General features: G+C 33.7%; 2 protein-coding genes and 1 long non-coding RNA gene across 3 annotated transcripts; 1 reads left to right on the top strand and 2 right to left on the bottom strand.

Moving 5' to 3' along the window:
- Positions 1-6,605: 6,605 nt before the first annotated feature.
- Positions 6,606-9,333, top strand: LOC142637222 (uncharacterized). Its single transcript, XM_075811505.1, has 2 exons — positions 6,606-7,613; positions 8,208-9,333. Exons 1-2 carry the CDS (start codon positions 6,666-6,668, stop codon positions 9,099-9,101), a joined length of 1,842 nt encoding a protein of 613 aa, XP_075667620.1. The 5' UTR covers positions 6,606-6,665; the 3' UTR covers positions 9,102-9,333.
- Positions 6,976-7,758, bottom strand: LOC142637223 (uncharacterized). The gene is made up of 3 exons (XR_012844582.1): positions 7,555-7,758; positions 7,197-7,476; positions 6,976-7,112 (listed from the first exon to the last, which is right to left on the bottom strand). It is a non-coding gene; the product is annotated as an uncharacterized LOC142637223 (long non-coding RNA).
- Positions 9,334-9,622: 289 nt separating the features above from the next.
- Positions 9,623-14,629, bottom strand: LOC142637487 (uncharacterized). The gene is made up of 4 exons (XM_075811762.1): positions 14,507-14,629; positions 13,897-13,987; positions 13,582-13,687; positions 9,623-10,017 (listed from the first exon to the last, which is right to left on the bottom strand). The coding sequence occupies exons 2-4, from the start codon at positions 13,963-13,965 to the stop codon at positions 9,977-9,979; spliced, it is 216 nt and encodes a 71-aa protein (XP_075667877.1). The 5' UTR covers positions 13,966-13,987; positions 14,507-14,629; the 3' UTR covers positions 9,623-9,976.
- Between the last annotated feature and the right edge of the window lie 2,934 nt (positions 14,630-17,563).

The raw sequence follows: 17,563 nt of genomic DNA on the forward strand, positions 1-17,563 counted from the left end.
CGTCAATTTTCAATAGGTGGTCATAATGAAGACTGCCACTCCATGAGTCCGTCCAGTCTGAAGCAACGGATCCAAGGAGTGAGGGGGCAACTGAAGAGGATAAAAGTAAGAGACAGATTTCTTTTATCGAAGCACGACGAAGTGATGTTGACGGATTGATATTACACGAACACATATTGGACGGTGTTGACATCAGATATACGACGGGTATTGATTAGGTGTCATAGACTCCTAATTAATATCAACATACATCATGTGATATGTTTGATATGGCTTTGCTTTATCTCCACACAAGCGTGAACGATGTTCTTGCGTTACGCGTTTGATCGTAATAAAAGACTCCTATATGGATAAGAATTCTAAGAGATACGCAAAATCTACGAGTCACTCTCCTAGAAGGAAAGAACTTCTTGACCAAGGCGAAAATTTAGGCCCTACGCTACTATAAATACCCCAAAACCCTCACAAAGCAAGGTACGCATAATTAACTCGACTCTGGCACTCTAGGGTTGTAAAAAAGATTCTAACTTGACCTTCGGAGGGTTTTTGGCCCGCACCACACCGGTGCTCTCTTTTAGGTCCTCTATTTTCTTTTTGCAGGTATTGCTTCGGTTTGGGGAGTGTTTGCAGCTTACTGGTGATTTTTTCGGCATCATCATTAGTGTTTCAAATAAAACCAACCAAACCGCTTAAACCGAGCCGATCAAACCGCACCGCTATAGGTTGGAAAACCGACCCTAATCAGTATGCATCGGTTTAATTATTACAAAAACGATCCCTATCAATTCGGTAACAAATTTGAAAAAAAAAAAAACCGAGCTAACTGAACCACGCACATCCTTATTTGCTACTAGTGTTCATAATTTTCCATGCACTGTCGATAACATGGTATCTGTTATCAGTCAACGTTGAAGCAACACAGAACTAAAGCTCTCCTGAGATGGAAAGAGACTTTTGGAATGGACACCTAGGAAGATCAACAAAAACACCTTACCACACAAACCCTAAGCTTTTAGAATGCTTAAAATCTACAGGATTTGCGGGTGTTTAAAATCAGTGATCTGGTCCAGTACCTCAAGGATTAGCAAATCTCTCATCCTTGAGAATCTTCAACTCAATAAGAACTACTTCTCTGGTCACTTACCACCAGTCTGTCCAAAAGCACCGATGAATTTGATACAATGCTGCTCCATATAATTCATTACAAAGAAGATACAATGGTTTTACTGTATTTTCCATTTGTCCATGTGATATATGCTGCTTTCCAATGTGTAGTTTCACTGCGGGCATGAACTTTTCCTTCTGGTTATCAACACCATGGGTCAAGCTTACAAGAATTCAGAGTCTGACACAACTTTGAAATTTTGAGGTCATGCACACAGGTTCCATCATATCAGAGGCTTCATAAAAGTTCTTTCTAGGGGGATAACATGCCATAGTTTTACTTAGTAGAGGAGCCAGTGCTTCCAAGATTGACCATGAATACCAAATATTCTGTATATTTTACTATGATCATTTTTTTAATTGAACTAATAGAATATAAACAGTGGAAAATTCTTAGTTTATATTATGCAAGCATTATATAATTTACATTATAAACTAAACAACTATGTACAACAGCGCAAGACAAGCGATGGTTCAACCATTAGGCCCTTTAGACAATGGCAAAAGGCCCCCCAAATGGAAGTAGGCCCCCTAAAATAAAATATAATAATTATAAAAATAAATTTGCTCACCTTGTAAAAAAAAAAAAAAAAAAAAAAGACATCTTATATTTGCCAATAGAATGTCTTATTTATGGTCATATAATATAAAAAATTTAATTAAGACCCAAAAATGTGATGAATAATTTTTTTTTTAAATTATATTCTTTTTTAATGTTGTGCATTTTACTATGTTTGCAGTACGTAGTTTAAGAGAGGAAAATATTAAATTTGTAAAAAAATATTTCCTTTCTCTCTCTATCAAAATTAAAATTAGAATCAATAGTTTTCGGAACAAAGCCATTACTGAAATCCACTTTTCAATACATGAAGTCCAATAATAGTCAGGCATGATATTTATTTTGAAATTAAGTCCAATACATGAAGTCCAATATTTATTTAAATTAGTACCAAGAGAAACAATCCACCTCAGGCATGATATTTATTTTTAACAATACATATTACATTTTCATATATTTATTTAAAATTAAAATTGATTAAATCATATTCAATATAGAATATGTAACTAGAAATATTAAGTAAATTAGCGATATTACCAACAGAAAAATAAATCTTAGCTGTTGAACACAAAAACATAATTAGTAGTAATTTTGTATCTCAAAAGGCAATAAAAATATATATTTTTTAATGAATGAAATATCAAAACATAAATATTATTCAACCAATATTTAAAATAAGAGAAGCCTCGCACTAAAAATTGTGGCCTTAGTAGATTAGGCCTTATTATTGCAGACTACAAATTTGAGCGAGGTTTGAAATAAATTTATTTTAAGTTAGTTGAATTGAGGTATTTAATAGAAATGGCACCATTTAGAATTTACAAGTTTTTTATAATAAAAAAATTATTTTATATTTAAAATATTTTATGCATATAAAAATATACTCATAGTTGCTATATTTTGCATGAATGACATTTAACATGTCAATAATATGGTTAATATTTCATAATTTTGGCATGATGGTCATGGTATTAGTACATAGAAATCAATTCAATTAAGGTTAAAGTTGTTAAAAATACACAAATATAAAATTGATGGTTTTGCAAAAAATAGGTTCAATAAAAACTACAATTAAGATATTAAAAGAAACTAATAATTTTTCACATTAAATAAATTATATAAAAAAAATGTCTCCCCTTAGTCCCAAAATGTGTTAAGCTGACTCCTGAGCAATAATATGTTATTATATATTCAAAAGATATTTAAAGGACTAAATCAAAGGTATCTGGGACACTCACCTATTAATTGATATTCTTTTTTTTTTTTTTTTTCCCTCTGGAATGTCATTTTTATGCAATCGTTTGTTCCTCCACGTGCCAAAGGTAATAAAATGACTACCAGCTTGCACTCAGCTTTAACTAGTTCCACATTATCTTTAGTTTCCATCACCATCTTAGGATCTTTTCTAATTTCCAGCAAGAAAGGCCAATAAACTAGTAGAAGCTCTATCATTGTTCCTTTCTTTTCTCTTCTAATGCCAATATGACTATATTTCTGTTATTGGGCCAAAGGCATGTTCATATGTGCTTAACTTAACCACTCCTTCCAACATAGTTTTATTTAAAAGCATGCTACCGCAGCCATTAGTGAAGGCAATGTTGTGTGCAGTGCAGAAAGCTAGGACAGTTTCAACATACTTTTATTTAAAAGCATGCTACTATAGTCATTGGTGAAGTTACTATTTGAAAGACTTAATTCTGAAATGTAATTCAAATTAGAAGAATTTGAAATATTTTTTAAAACATAAGCATATATACTGTGCAGTTAGGGAACTTCTAAAATACAAGTAGTCGAGTGATTCATCTAGTTTAAAAATTGGTATGCTATTATTTATCATTTCCATTTGCAAAACCAATCACTGAGAAAAACTTGTTTTTTAAAAACAACAAAAATTCATGATGGATGCCCTCCAGCGAAGTTGTGCAATCTTTTATTATTTATTGGTGCTAAATTCTATTTGCAACTTGAGAAGTCCATTTTATTATATTAGCTTTATTCAGTAACAAAAAGTGTTTGTAATGCTTTTTATTGTTTGATGTATTTTTCATGGGCTTATATGTAATCTAGGGTAGAGTACTTGGGTCTCTCCTTCAAAATTGGAAGATGTATCAACCAGTGATATTGCAACCTAGAGACAACCTAAATGGCTACGAGATCCATGTGGCAGGTGTTTTGGATGAAAGTGCAATTGTATACCTCGCAACCACCACACGACCTTAGGGCGCAACCAGGTCACGAGTTGCACAATCTTTATACTCTATAATGCACATGTTCACTGCTTATCTGTCAGTGTGCACACAGATGTGAGGCATGGCAAGAGGCTTCAAATAAGGTTGAAAAAACCATAGAAACCAAAAGAGTGATAGAAGTGTGAAGCCTATCAAGTGTATGAAAAGATAGAGCTTTTTGCCTTGAGAAAAACTAAAATCCTACCTCTCTTTGCATCTCCTTCATTATATTGATTGGGATTCTGTAACCACCATCCTTACCCATAGAGTGAATGGCAATGGAAACTTGAGAAGCCATATCCAAATCTAAATCCAAATCCTTTGGTGGCTTTCCATTAGTGGCTCAACTATGGTGAATCTAGTAAGCTAGAAGGAGAAAAGACTCATGGGAGTTGGTTGCCAACTGAAACTTAGATGGCTCAAGTATATAGGGAGATATAGACTTGGAGGGTTTATAGTCATCCATGTACTGCAACTATTCATACTAGTAGAGTTTTTGAACGAGTGGTTGGCAGAGAGGTTTTTCCACCCGAGTGATCGGGTTTTCCTCTTCGAAAACGTGCCTTGGTGTTTTCATGTGGTTTGTTTTATTTTCCGCATTTCCATATTGCTCTTTACTTGCTTTAGATTGTTCTTTTATCTTGCTTGCAATATGAAACTTTTTTTTTAAGAGATAATTACAACATATTACTAACTCCGCAACTCGAACTTTTCCCCCTTAAACCTCTAAGCACTTTGTGCATAAAGAGATGCCGATTCAGCTACAAGGCCTTTGGCTTGCAATATGAAACTTATTGGCTAAACACGTATATTGGTCTAAGTTGTTAGTTAAGTATTAAAGTGATTAAATTATAAAACTTTGTCTTAAGGGTTCTAAATACTTGCTAGGAATAATATAGCATATTTCACAACCATTTTAAGACTTTCACCATCAGCTACTTCTAGCTCCTCATCCGCATACTTCTTAGGCAGATTAGAGATATGGTTACTTTTAATAATATGCTTCATAAGCAACTCAGTTTCCCCAAACCTATCTCCACAACAACACCACACACAAAAATTTCATTTTTTGTCTTTCAATACAAAATTTAATGCTTCATTTAAAACTATCAAGGTGAATTGGTTCCCATTAAAATGCTCCTTAAGCGGATTTATGGTGTCATTGAGTCTGTTGACTATCTCTTCGTGTTCATGAGAAAGTTTATGGCGTTTTGAATTTGATTCTGCCATCGACGAGCCTCAATTCACAACTCTCAATGGCGTTACGGTGAAGGAAGGTTAGGGTTTGGCTGAACTAATAGTTTGAACTTTGAAAGACTGAACTGACACAGCACCTACTCAATATAAGAGACATGCCATAAAATAGACCTAAAGTACATTACTAGCCAAGCCCAAAATTAAATCTGAAGATTCTGAACTGATTCCAAGCCCAAGGCTCAATCTGACCCATCAAATTCCTACGTCCACTTTAATGAAAATAATTCAGAATTTTTTTTTTTAAGATAGTTAAAATATACTATTAATTCCATAATCTACAAGCCTCTTGACTTCATAATCTTATCTTAAGATATTTGATTCCACATTATCTTATTATTATCTATACTACTATCTAAGGGCTTAACCTATTTAGGATCATTTTTATTTTGTTCAAAAATATCTCTACACTCCTATGTTTAAATAGAGCCAAAACTAAAGGACAATCCGGTAAAAATAGAATTCTAACTCCCATTAGAAGATTGCCTAAAAAAATAGGGTCATTATCCTGTTGATTTTCAAATTGTTTTATTCTACTTATAAATTAAATTTTCGAAATAAAAATTAAATATATATATATATATATAATAAAAACATGCACGTGCGATGAGGCTAGTTTTTATTTATGGATATATAAGCTGTATATATGAGGGGTTTGACTTACCTCCAGTAGTTTTTTAATTGGACATCGCATTTTGTTTTAATGAAAAACTACTACATTACCCACTAACTAATTAAAACTTTGGTGGAAATTAAAAAATCATGTTGTTTGTGTCAAACATTGTCACCCTAAAATTATAGTAATATTTATAGTCCTATACATTGATGACAGTCCAGGGTATGGAAGTTTGAAAATTGTAAATGTCCATTTGTTTCAACAGTTATCCATAGAAATATCTTGAGTCCAGTTTGCGAAGCATCCAATTTTTGACCATAGGTCAAGACATTCAAATTCTGTAACCTTTTATAGTGATGATATCTATGACAGGGTACCACCGACATGTACACAATCGGATTCCTTACAATATCAACCAAGAAATTGAAACCCATTTGAAAGAATCTTCCTCTCCTGTTAAAACTCACCGTTGTTTCAAAGTTGGGATTTCATGATAGGGTAAAATCTTGTCACACACTGCGTTACACTCACATTTTCAATTTATAAAAACACAGTGTGTGTAACAACTACCGCCCTTGATATTAATCTAAAAATATAAACTTGTCCTAAGAATACTGAATGATTCTGTCTTGCTTATTAGAAGAAAAGGAAAGAATAAAGCACCAAAAGATAGAGTAAATTAAAGTTATACGTGTATCTTGCACTCAAGCATCTCTCTCTTTCTTTCTCTAATCTTTTATATATTCTCCTTTCTATTGTTAGAAATTTATATAGCCAACTTCAATCATAAATGCTACCTCAAATAAAACTGTAAGAAAGTTGTCACGTACCCTTTTCACTAACAATGTTATCTGTTCCAAAAAGACCAAATCGGATCCTTAGCTCCCTTCATCCACACCCTCTTACCCTACAACAGGGCAAAGCATTTTGCTGCCATGCTTGTTTGAGGGGATACAGTGTGGTCCGAGACGGCTATTGCTGCAAGGACTGCCGTTTCAACCTTGATCTTAAATGCGCTAATATAAGGCTTGCTAGTTACGAATTAACCAAAGGAAGGCTGACCATAGAAGAAGAAGAAGAGGTAGGGGTTGAGTATTTTAGCCACAGACATCCATTACAACTTTATAAGAAAATTCCTAATGACCGTATTAAATGTTGCTTATGTAGAACATACTGCTCGGATCATGCCTATTGTTGCTTTGAATGTTCCTTCTTTCTCCATCCATCATGTTTCACACGAAAGTTGCCACGAGAGATCTGCTATCCCTTTCATCCAGCCCACTCTCTCACCCTGCAGGATAAGGTTGTCGCAAAGAAATGGTGGAGAAATAGATATGACATTTGCAATGCCTGTGGCAAGGATAGTATTCGTTACCTCATTTATGCTTGTGACCAATGTAGTTTTTGCTTGCACATAGATTGCAGTGATGAGATAACGCATGCCATAAAATTTGAAGGTCACCTTCACCTCATCTTTTTCAGGGACAATATAGAGAAAAAGAAACTTGAGTGCAGCTCTTGCAAATTCCATATCTGTGAATCATATGGGTTCACTTGTCTATATTGTGATCTCAATCTCCATCTTACCTGTGGTCCCTTACCATATACTATTACATATAAATGTCATATCAACCCCCTCGTCCTTACAAATTCACCTGTTCAAGAGGAAGAAGAAGAAGAGAGAAACAAATTTTATTGTAATGCTTGTGATGAAGAAAGAGATCCACAATTACCTGTTTATTATTCTGCAAAATCTCGTTTTGTTGCTGAAATCAAATGCGTCTTCTCTAAGGTACCTACATACATTTTTTTTTAATGGAATGGTACCTATATAAACTGATAAAATATTAAGCTTTTAGCTTTCTAAGCTAGAGCGTTTTAGTTTTATTTTAAAACGTTTGAGCCAATCCTTAATTTATAAGTTCTTTATACTAGTAAGGAAAAAAACAGGAAGAAATTACAGAAGTTTTCATAGGGAAAGTCATATAAGTTTTAATCCCAAGCTTCAAAGAAATACTAGAACCTCTAAGGTAAAGGCAAAACGTAATCAATGATGTCTCTGATGTTCTTTTTTTGTTACTATTACACTATTACAGTATCATACAATTTGTTATAGATGGTAGGCCACAAATCAGTTATTTAATTAATGTGAATTTTCTTGTGGTAATTTATTTCTTTTTCATTTTTAGTTTGGTGGGGGAAGGTTGGATTATGCATGTGTGTATGTGAAAGAATGGTATTGAATCTATTGATTAGCGCCATTTAAGTTCAATTTTGGGCTTGGTTGGTGGTCGTGATTGGTTTGATAATCTTGCACCATGACTTCCTCCAATGAACATTTTACGACAGGTTCATACTCTTAATTCAATCTTTGGGTGGTTTCTAGGTAATATCATTACTAAAGGGAGAGTACGAAGATCTGAAGTTATGTAATGTTCTTGGATTGTCTGGTAAGTTGATTAGCAGAAATACAGAAAAAGAGATGCTGCAAAATATATTTGAACAACTCAAGCTAAAATCAACCTTGTCTCGTTTTTTTGAATCTTCAAGTCAAGATGTGATGAAGGAATTGAGCTGTGTTTTCATGGCTATGAAAACACTCACCACTGAAGAGGATGACAATTATGAAGAAAGCCGATACTTGGAAGATTTATTGCTTCCTGACATGGCTTACACACAATTCATGAAGTTTCTTGATAGTGGCAGAGGGATTCATGAACCATTGGAGACTCTAGAAGAAGTTGTCAATGTTGGAGCTTACATGGTTTCTCAGGTTGTCAATGTTGGAGATTACATGGTTCCTATGAGGTTGGCTCCTATCCTTAAGCACTTGCTTTCCAAACACAAAGATATTAGTGCCAAGTCCACGTTAAGCCCAATAACAAAACTATATCTCATTAACATTTTATGTGAGTGTATATATAGCATGACAAACACTAGGGTTGTTGATATCACAAAAGATTTGCTTCTCAAGTGGTGGACAATCTTCAAAATGTTGCAATTTGCAACATTTGAAATTCAATTTGCCTTCGATCATTTGAAGAGAGTTGCTCATGCTTACTTTGGTCTCTATGTTAAAAAGCAAGTGGACAACGCTCTTGATAACATTGATAGAGATCTTGCAAAGCTGCATAAAGATATTGAGGCACTTGAAAAGAAACGTGGGTACATAAAATCTGGAAAATCTACAAAATCCAGCATAATTGAGGAATGCTTGAGAGAGGCTTCAGTTATGAAGCATAGTAGAGCGAGTAGTGGACTACTAAGGATTTTACCATAGGGATTTAGGGGATGTTTGAGAGAGTAATTTACATTATGTTGTTTGAGTGTTTTTTATATACGTGTGAGTGAAAAAGTGTATAGAAATGTGTATAATGCTATTTAAAATGTGTGAAAATGTGTTATAACATACCTGCCAAACAGGCCCTAATAATCTAGCAAGTTGTAAATTTATGTTCTCCTTACTCCTTAGTCGAGAACATATATACAACTACACAGGTTTGAAGATGTAACCTTTTCCTCTCTTTAATATATATATATATATATATATATATATATATATATATATATATATATATATATATATATATAATTGCAATTGCTGGAGAAGGTGGGATTTAAACCCTCGACATTTTCATTGAAAACATCAAGAAATGTCAATTGAGTTACAAGACTCTTGGCAACATGTATTTAACTCTTTTTTCTTTTCCCCCCCTTGATATAGAAGCAAACAAGATATACACTTCATTATTTGGATTATTACAGTTTAGCTCCCCTTCTGAGCACGCATGGAGATCATACTATACAAAACAAATAAAATAGTTCTTGAACCCTTTCATGTCTTACAAAAATTCTAGTCTATTTACTGGAATTGCAACCAAAATCACACCACATAGCATCTGATACTTTCCACATCCATCTTATGACAGTTCAAATAGTTCTCAACTAATTGCAAACATAATTTATTCAGCAAAAAACAATTTAAATTAAAAAAAAAATAAAAAATTGCATGCCTAGGTGCCACAGGCTCTTTGTTCAAACATGCAAGAGCATCAGGTGTTTACTAATTTCATGTGTCTCTTCACAATTTGGAAAAGAGTATGCACACCATTCAGCAGCCCTTATTTTCAGGAATCAAAAGACCATGCCCACAATTTAGTAGCCCTTATTTCCGCGAATCCTGGATCTCATGTCAACCTGGAAAAAAGGGGAGAAAATATAGCAATAAAATCTCACAAGTCACAACTGATTTCATAATTATTAAAGAAAGAATTTATTATGTTATAAAAAGAGCCATATAATTACTCAACTTCTCCACGGTATATACTATGGATTTATGCTCAACTCCAAAGATAATTGTGCAAACTGGAAAATCTCAGTACTTGCCTCATACACTTCCCCTGGTTTGTTAGTTGTTGGGTCTGGTGGGTTTCTTAGAGATGCTTACAGAGCAACCCATGAGCTTGGTAAATGGGCTCTTAAATACTCTTTTTGGTGTCCTCCTTTAGGCACTAATAATTGTTAACTTTTTAAATCTTCTCCTAGAAGCTAATTTGTATTTCTTTTTACAGTTTAAAGATCAGATTTTTTTCAAGCCAACAACAACAATGGGTTTAGGACAGTTTTATTACAAACCAATTTGAAGAAATCTCCTCTAACCCATTGGTAATTCAGTAAGCTATCAATGTTTATTAAATCAAATGACTCATTAAACAGATTGTGTGACTAAAGTACACGTGAATGATTGTTTGCGTCATCAAATTGCGGTAGGAGGAATTTCCCTCCAAGCCAATTTGGAAGTAAACTCTGACCACTGATTTCTACTCTCTCCACTTGAGCCAAGAACATAAATATCACCACTTGAATACTGCTTAGAAAAACATGTCTTCTCTCTCTTTCCAAATACTCTTAAGGGTGGCCATCATTAGTACCTAAGATCTTGAAGGGTGGAATTAATTGAGAGACTCCAATAGCCTCTCATAAACGGAAAAGGTTTAGTTTGTGGTGCAAAGGATTCACTAGGTCATGGTGTAGAGGCTTGTAAAACAAGCTGCCAAAGATCCTATGTGAGAACTCAATTCTCTTAATGCAAATGAAGCTTTTACTAGAAATTTAATATTGGTATCAAAGCCTTTAGGCTTGTTTTCACCTTGAAATTGCTATGCTTTGACTACCGATGTAAAAGGTAATTTTACAGCATGCTTTGTGTTGAAATGGAAATAATTTTCAATTTTCAGAATTTCTATTCTCAATAATGGCAGCCCTCAAGGGTTTTTTTTTTTTTTTTTTTTTGAGTTTTCAAGAGGAATATGTCAAGGGAATCCTTTATTCTCTCCTCTTCATTCTAATTATTAAGGTACTTAGCGATATGGTTGGGAGGGCAGTGGAGGAAGGCCATATGATGGGGTTCAAAGTCAAGGGGAGTAATGCTGATGCCTTGTCTATATCTCATTCTCTCTTTGCAGATGACAAATAATCTTTTGGGTGGCAGAGACAGAGCAAATAATAAAAATGAGAGAAATTTTGATGTTCTCTAAGCTGGTGATGAGATTAAAAGAAAACCTAAGCACGAGTGAGCTTGTGCATGTAGGATCCGTGATTGATGATGAGAGATTAGGGATGACATGAGGATGTAGGGTTGGTTCATTACCCATGACTTACTTGGGACTACCTTGGGGGCCTCATTTACACCGAGGTTAATATGGAATGGATGGTATCATTAGAAAAATGGAGTGAGGGATGGCTGGGTGGAAAGGATTAGATTGGGTACTCCGAATTCTTTGTTTCGTTGGAAGGGTGTTTGGAAACCAAAGGTTCTCAAACGAGTGGCTTTCTTTTTGTATACAGCTGCTCATGATCGGATTCTCACTTTGGATAATCTCATACTAAGGGGTCGCTCTCTAGAAAATCAGTGTTGCATGTGTTGTGATGGGGAGTCAGTGGACCACCTTCTTCTTCATTGTCTTGTTACAAATACCTTATGGACTTATATGCGTCAGGCTTTTGGCATACATTGGGTTATGCCAGGATCAGTGGCGGGATTGTTATTTTGTTGGCATCAATGGCTTGGGAAGCATAATTCGAACATTTGGAATTTGATTCCAGGTTGCTTAATGTGGATTGTTTGGTTGAAAAAAATAGCCGTTCCTTTGAAGACACTGATAAGACGTCCCTCTTTTTTGCTATTTGTTTTATCCTTTTCTTCTTGTTCATTATCATGAACAACTTGTACTCTTCCTTATTTTTTTCATTAATAATAGTTCACTGATTACCTATCAAAAAAAAGGGGATCAACCCACACTTATCAAAAGTACATTGTCTAACTTACCTATATGTTTTACATCCCTCTTCATTATGCCCAATAACATGGCTAATAGGTAGAAGAAGCTTCAATTGGAATTTTCATAGATGATGATTAGAAGTTACATAAAAGAATTGTGAACTTTTGTCTTGGGATGACCACATGGAAGATGCCATTGGTAGAAATATTGAGTTAAATTTGTTAGAGTGGAATATTGATTTCATTTTCACCTTTACTGTTGATAATGCTAGTTCAAATAGCACCACCAATCAAGAGACGTAGATCATTTCTTAGCATCAATGGAATGGATAGAGCACTGTCCTAATGTAGCTTAAATACTACTGCCTAGGCCGATCTTAAATCATCATTCAATCCTCCAGGATTGTTGGGGTTTCAGGAAAGGCAGAACCCTATTTTGAATTGAGATTATGTGGATCCAAGCCCCAGGTTTTACTAATCAAGTTAGGGAGTAATGGGAACAGCTAGCTGAATTCCATCAAAAAAAAGTTATTGCATTTGAAGGAAAACTTCAAGAAATGGAACAAGAAGAGCTTTAGGGACATTAGGTTTTAATAAAGGAAGGGCATTGACTGAGCTGTCAAAACTGGATGCAAAGGAGTGGGGCCCATCAGAGGAGGAGGGGATGAGTACAAATGACTTGAAGGAGATAGGAAAACTCACTCTAATGGAGGACACGAGCAGGAGACAAAAATCAAGGGTTTTATGGTTAACATAGGGGAACAGAAACACAATCTTTGCATAGGATGGCAAACTCCCATAGGAGTTCAAATTTGTTGAGAGAGGAGGAGGATGTCAAAGACTCAAAAATGGGAATTATCGGTTTTTATAGGACCTACTATAAGTACTCCAATTGGAGACCAAAAGTGGATGATATTGAATCTGCAATTCTTTAGGAGGGGCATGGAGCATTGTTGGAAAGACAATTTAAGGAGGGAGAAGTTTGTAAGGCTCTGAGCCCAGATAGTTTCACTATAGAACACTGGCAACAATGTCAGGGTCTGATTAAGGTGGATGTGATGAGATTTCTACAAGAATTCCATATGTTAGGTATATTTAGAGGAGTCTTAAACTAACAAAGTAAAACCCAATAAAATAAAATAAACTCTTAATACCATTGGAAATTTTAGAAGTCTAATACCATATACAATTTTAAAAATAACTTTTCATAATATTTCAGATCTGCCCCTGCACATGGAAAGAAACACGTACAACTCTTATACTTATAATCCATTTGATTGGCCTAATTCATGCAAGTTTTTTAAGCCATCATTCAAATTTTGATATGCCATCCTAAGTTCTTGCATTCAAGACTAGAAAAATTAACTTCTCAAGCTAGCGGATTTTCAATAACCAAGATACAGAAAAGACAATGCAGGCATGTGAAAAGAGATACAAGAAAAAGAAAATAAAGTATTAAGAATGAAGAGAAGATAACATTCCTGGCCTCTCTTGCAAAATAAATATGTTTCCCTAAGTCCCACACACTCCGTTGAAATTGCCGGGCTCTGCTCTCTAACACATTCCCTGAACGATCGATTCTGAACCTGTAGTCAATACATATAGCACCAATCTTATAATGATCAAATCAAATCAAATCATTTATACACATATTTCTATGCATTTCTTTTTCTTTTTTTTAGTAAGTACATATTTTTATGCATTTCATATTTTTCCATAAATCTGCATTTCATAAATACATTCCCGAATCATTATTTAAAGGCCTCAAGCATGACAGATATATGAAATTGAAAACCTTCATGCAATCAGATTCACTGAGGCACTTCACCAGCTCCCCTGCTAGACCTTTGCAAGACTTAGACATTTTTCCCTATTATCCTATCCTCCTGGGAAAAAAAAAACTATGCATCAAATACGTTTTATTCTTCAAGTGCAAGTGCATCATACAACATTAACAATCTATTTTCGGACACTTGGGTATTATATGAAGAGTTAAAGACAATCATACATATGAACTTAAATTTGGTCATAAAAAATAAAAAGCCCATAAATTTGTTCATGAAATTCAAGAAACTCTGCCAAATTACTAAATTAAAAGAAAAAGAAAACAACCCCATATAGCAAGAAAGGTCAAAGGGGACCAAAATGAAAACTTTGCTCTTGCTCCATTCATATCACATACAATCCAAACAAACCATGTGCAAAAGCTACAATTTTGTGTTCATAAAACAGACCCCCAAAAAAAAAAACACTTTCTCTTCCATAATAAAAAGAAAACAGCAATACCCAAAGGATAAAAGTATCAATTACAGTGAATTCTCTGTAATCAAGCACTAAAAAAGAAACCGAAAAAAAAAAAAAAAAAAAGAGAGAAACCCATTGAAGAAAACAGCGAAGTGGGTTACCTGGTAGATGCAGCAAAAGTGTTGAAGGCTTTGAGAGAGAGAGAGAGAGAGAGAATAGCTCAGATGGAGGAATAAGCGGGTTGACTAAAACAGCGTCGTTTTTGCAATTTTCAAATGCCAATTTAACCCCTCAAAATGGGAAATCCTACTTTAAATATTTTTACCATACCTTCTTTTTGGTACCACTCCTCAATTAACTTTTTTTTTTTTCCAAATTATCTTTGGTACATCATATATTTTCATACTAGGGTACTCTCTATTTGCTTTGAAATTGAGATAGTCTATTTTAGAGTGAATGTCAAATTTTGTAGAGAATTGACTTTAATTTTGCTTGATAAATTTTTCTACATAGGCATTAGATTTAAAGAAGATAATTGAGAGAAGAAGTGTACTAGGGTTCTTACTTAAAAGAGAGCCTTCAACCTTCTCTCTCCTTGAATTTCTTGACAAACCTCATCTCTAGAAATGCCTCAAGATATACACAATAAAAATAAAATAATCTTACACTTTTTTATATACCTACGATAAAACTTAGGTCTAAAAATATCAACATAACACATTCATTGTGTGTGTACTTATATTTTTTTATTTTCTTTCTTAAAAAATATTTTCTAATTAAATTTTATTTTGTTATGATATATATATATATAAAGTCTAATTTATATGTCAAATCAATTTCTTAATTTGGATGCAAGTATTTTATCACTCATTGCAACAATTGAGAGTTTTGTTATTTTTATATTAAATGTGTGGGGAGTAAAAAGACCCAAGGGGGCATATGGGCCTTTGGACTGTAGCAAGGAGTGCCGAACTGCTCTTAAGCTAAGAATCTGTTAGTACTGCGAATCGGTCCATACGCCGAGGGTCCGAGGACACATCCGAGGGTAAGTTTCTCCTCGGTTAAACCCAGGAGAACTCGAAACTTCACTATGAAGGTCAAGGCAATATTCCGGAAAGACTGTTGGTTAAAGGGGAGAAACCCTGAACCTTCGAGGTACACCGGTGCTAGAAAAATACCAAAAGAAAAGGCTGCCACCTCCACATTAAAGACTCTGCACCTACCTCCCTGGCCGCATTAATGGGGAAGTGACCCCTAAACAGTAGAACTGAAACTTCTGGTCACTATTCAAAGGCACTAAGAAAAGAAATATCTAGGGGGTAGGGGGTTGGAGCAACACGTGGATAAAGCATCAGGAAAGAAGTATTTAAGGGGGATGAACGCCAAAGAAAAGGGTGGTCCAAGAAAAAAAGAAGAAAAAGAAGAATTGTAACCTTTAAGAAAGAAAGAGAAATAATATAGAAGTAGTCATCGGCTCACGTCCGAGGAGGTCTATTTGCAATTACCATTTGTTATTTACAAGCGTTAGTAACTCTTAGCCTGTTATCAAGTTCTCAGTACCTCTAACCTAGATTTCCAGCCCACACTCTACAAATTTTATTGTTTAAGGCTCATTGGGCCTGAACCCATAATTGTCTTCGGGTCCAGGTGCAATTGTGCACTTACAAAATGTGACATCACTTTCAATAAGAACTCTTCTCAAATAAAAATTTTCAATAAGACTTATTTCTTCGTTAAATATAATAATTCTATAGCATATTGAAATTTTAATTTTAAAAAAAAAATTATTTATTTTAAAGAATATTATCATTTAAAAGGGAGAATATTATTTTTGAATTTAAATTGAGTAAGATAATTCAAGAATAAAATTTTTCTAAAACTATAATTAAAAATCTTAAATTGTAATTTATTGCATCACAATAAGAAAAATTAAGTTACTACGTAAAATAATATTTTGTTTCCTATAATAAAATTCACAAGCATGAACAATTTGCATTTTCTTCAAAAGAATATTCTTCAAAGGCTTTTTAAAGAGTTAACAAATAATAATAATGGCCATATTTAGCTTAAATATGAATTATAAAATGCATCTAATGACCATATTTAGTTTTCTTTTACAAATAGCTAGCTAGCCTAATGAATTCTAACTTACTATTTATTTGTCATATAATTTTAAAACTCTTAAAAAAGTGTACAAACATATAAAATTGTAACAACTCAAGAAAAAAGCATTAACCATATCTACACTTTTACTCCGAAAGAACGATCTCATCCGGGCTCACATTTTGGGGTGGTTTCTTTGAGCCCATGCAGGTTACTAGGCCGACTTTAATAATATTTGTAATGACTTAAGGTAAAACATTAGCCACATCTACTCTTATATCCCAAAAGGATAAATATAGTCACAATTGAGACTATTTGTTTTTTTAGAAGGAAAATTGAGACTATTTGTAGTTGTTAAGAAAGTTTATATCACTAAAGTATATACTAACGTGGAACTCAAGATACACCCAAATAACATACACTCATAAATATCAAATCAGTTTGGGGCATCACAAAAATAATAATAAATTTTTAGAATATAATGCTCAACTAAAAACTTCATAGACATAAGCATAAACATAAACATAAGTATTAATATAATATGCTATTTTTATTTAAACATAAACAATATATATATATATATATATACGAAATTTTTTTCATGTTAATTCATATTCTTATACTTTAAGAATAATAATATTATGAAGAGCATATAGTTAGCTCAAAGCCACTTATAATCTTAGATATGATAATAGATGTAAGTTGGCAACCGTATCATGTGTTATTATAGTACTTCCTATCAAAATTAACTAAATTTGTCAAATGAAATGAAAATCATTGGATTCTACAAAAAATGGACAAATATGTTATTGAAAATGTCACCAAATAATAATAATAAGAGCAATACTACTATTTAGTTCACAATAGTGTTCTCTCAACAAAACAAAACAAAAATTCATGGTGGATATTAACAATGGACCAATAAAAGTTAATGAAAAGATACCAAGACTTTTAGGGTCATCTTCAAAAATTTAAGCCATAAATGCTTTATTCGTAATAACATAGTTTATTAGTGAAAAATTAATAATGTGCCGATTCCAATAACACCCAAAAGCCGCGTTAGAATTATCTTTAGATTTTATCATCTTGGCAAATTCACACAGTTGGCTAATTAC

The sequence above is a fragment of the Castanea sativa genome, chromosome 5 (genome assembly GCF_040712315.1).
Source record: "Castanea sativa cultivar Marrone di Chiusa Pesio chromosome 5, ASM4071231v1".
Taxonomy (NCBI): Eukaryota; Viridiplantae; Streptophyta; class Magnoliopsida; order Fagales; family Fagaceae; genus Castanea; species Castanea sativa.

Coding starts and splice junctions, on each gene's coding strand:
- LOC142637222 (XM_075811505.1), top strand. CDS start 6,666: ATGTTATCTGTTCCAAAAAGACCAAATCGGATCCTTAGCTCCCTTCAT. Junction 7,614..8,207: donor TCAAATGCGTCTTCTCTAAG/GTACCTACATAC, acceptor GGTGGTTTCTAG/GTAATATCATTACTAAAGGG.
- LOC142637487 (XM_075811762.1), bottom strand. CDS start 13,965: ATGTCTAAGTCTTGCAAAGGTCTAGCAGGGGAGCTGGTGAAGTGCCTC. Junction 13,688..13,896: donor GTGAATCTGATTGCATGAAG/GTTTTCAATTTC, acceptor TATTGACTACAG/GTTCAGAATCGATCGTTCAG. Junction 10,018..13,581: donor ATTTTGCAAGAGAGGCCAGG/AATGTTATCTTC, acceptor CTTTTTTCCAGG/TTGACATGAGATCCAGGATT.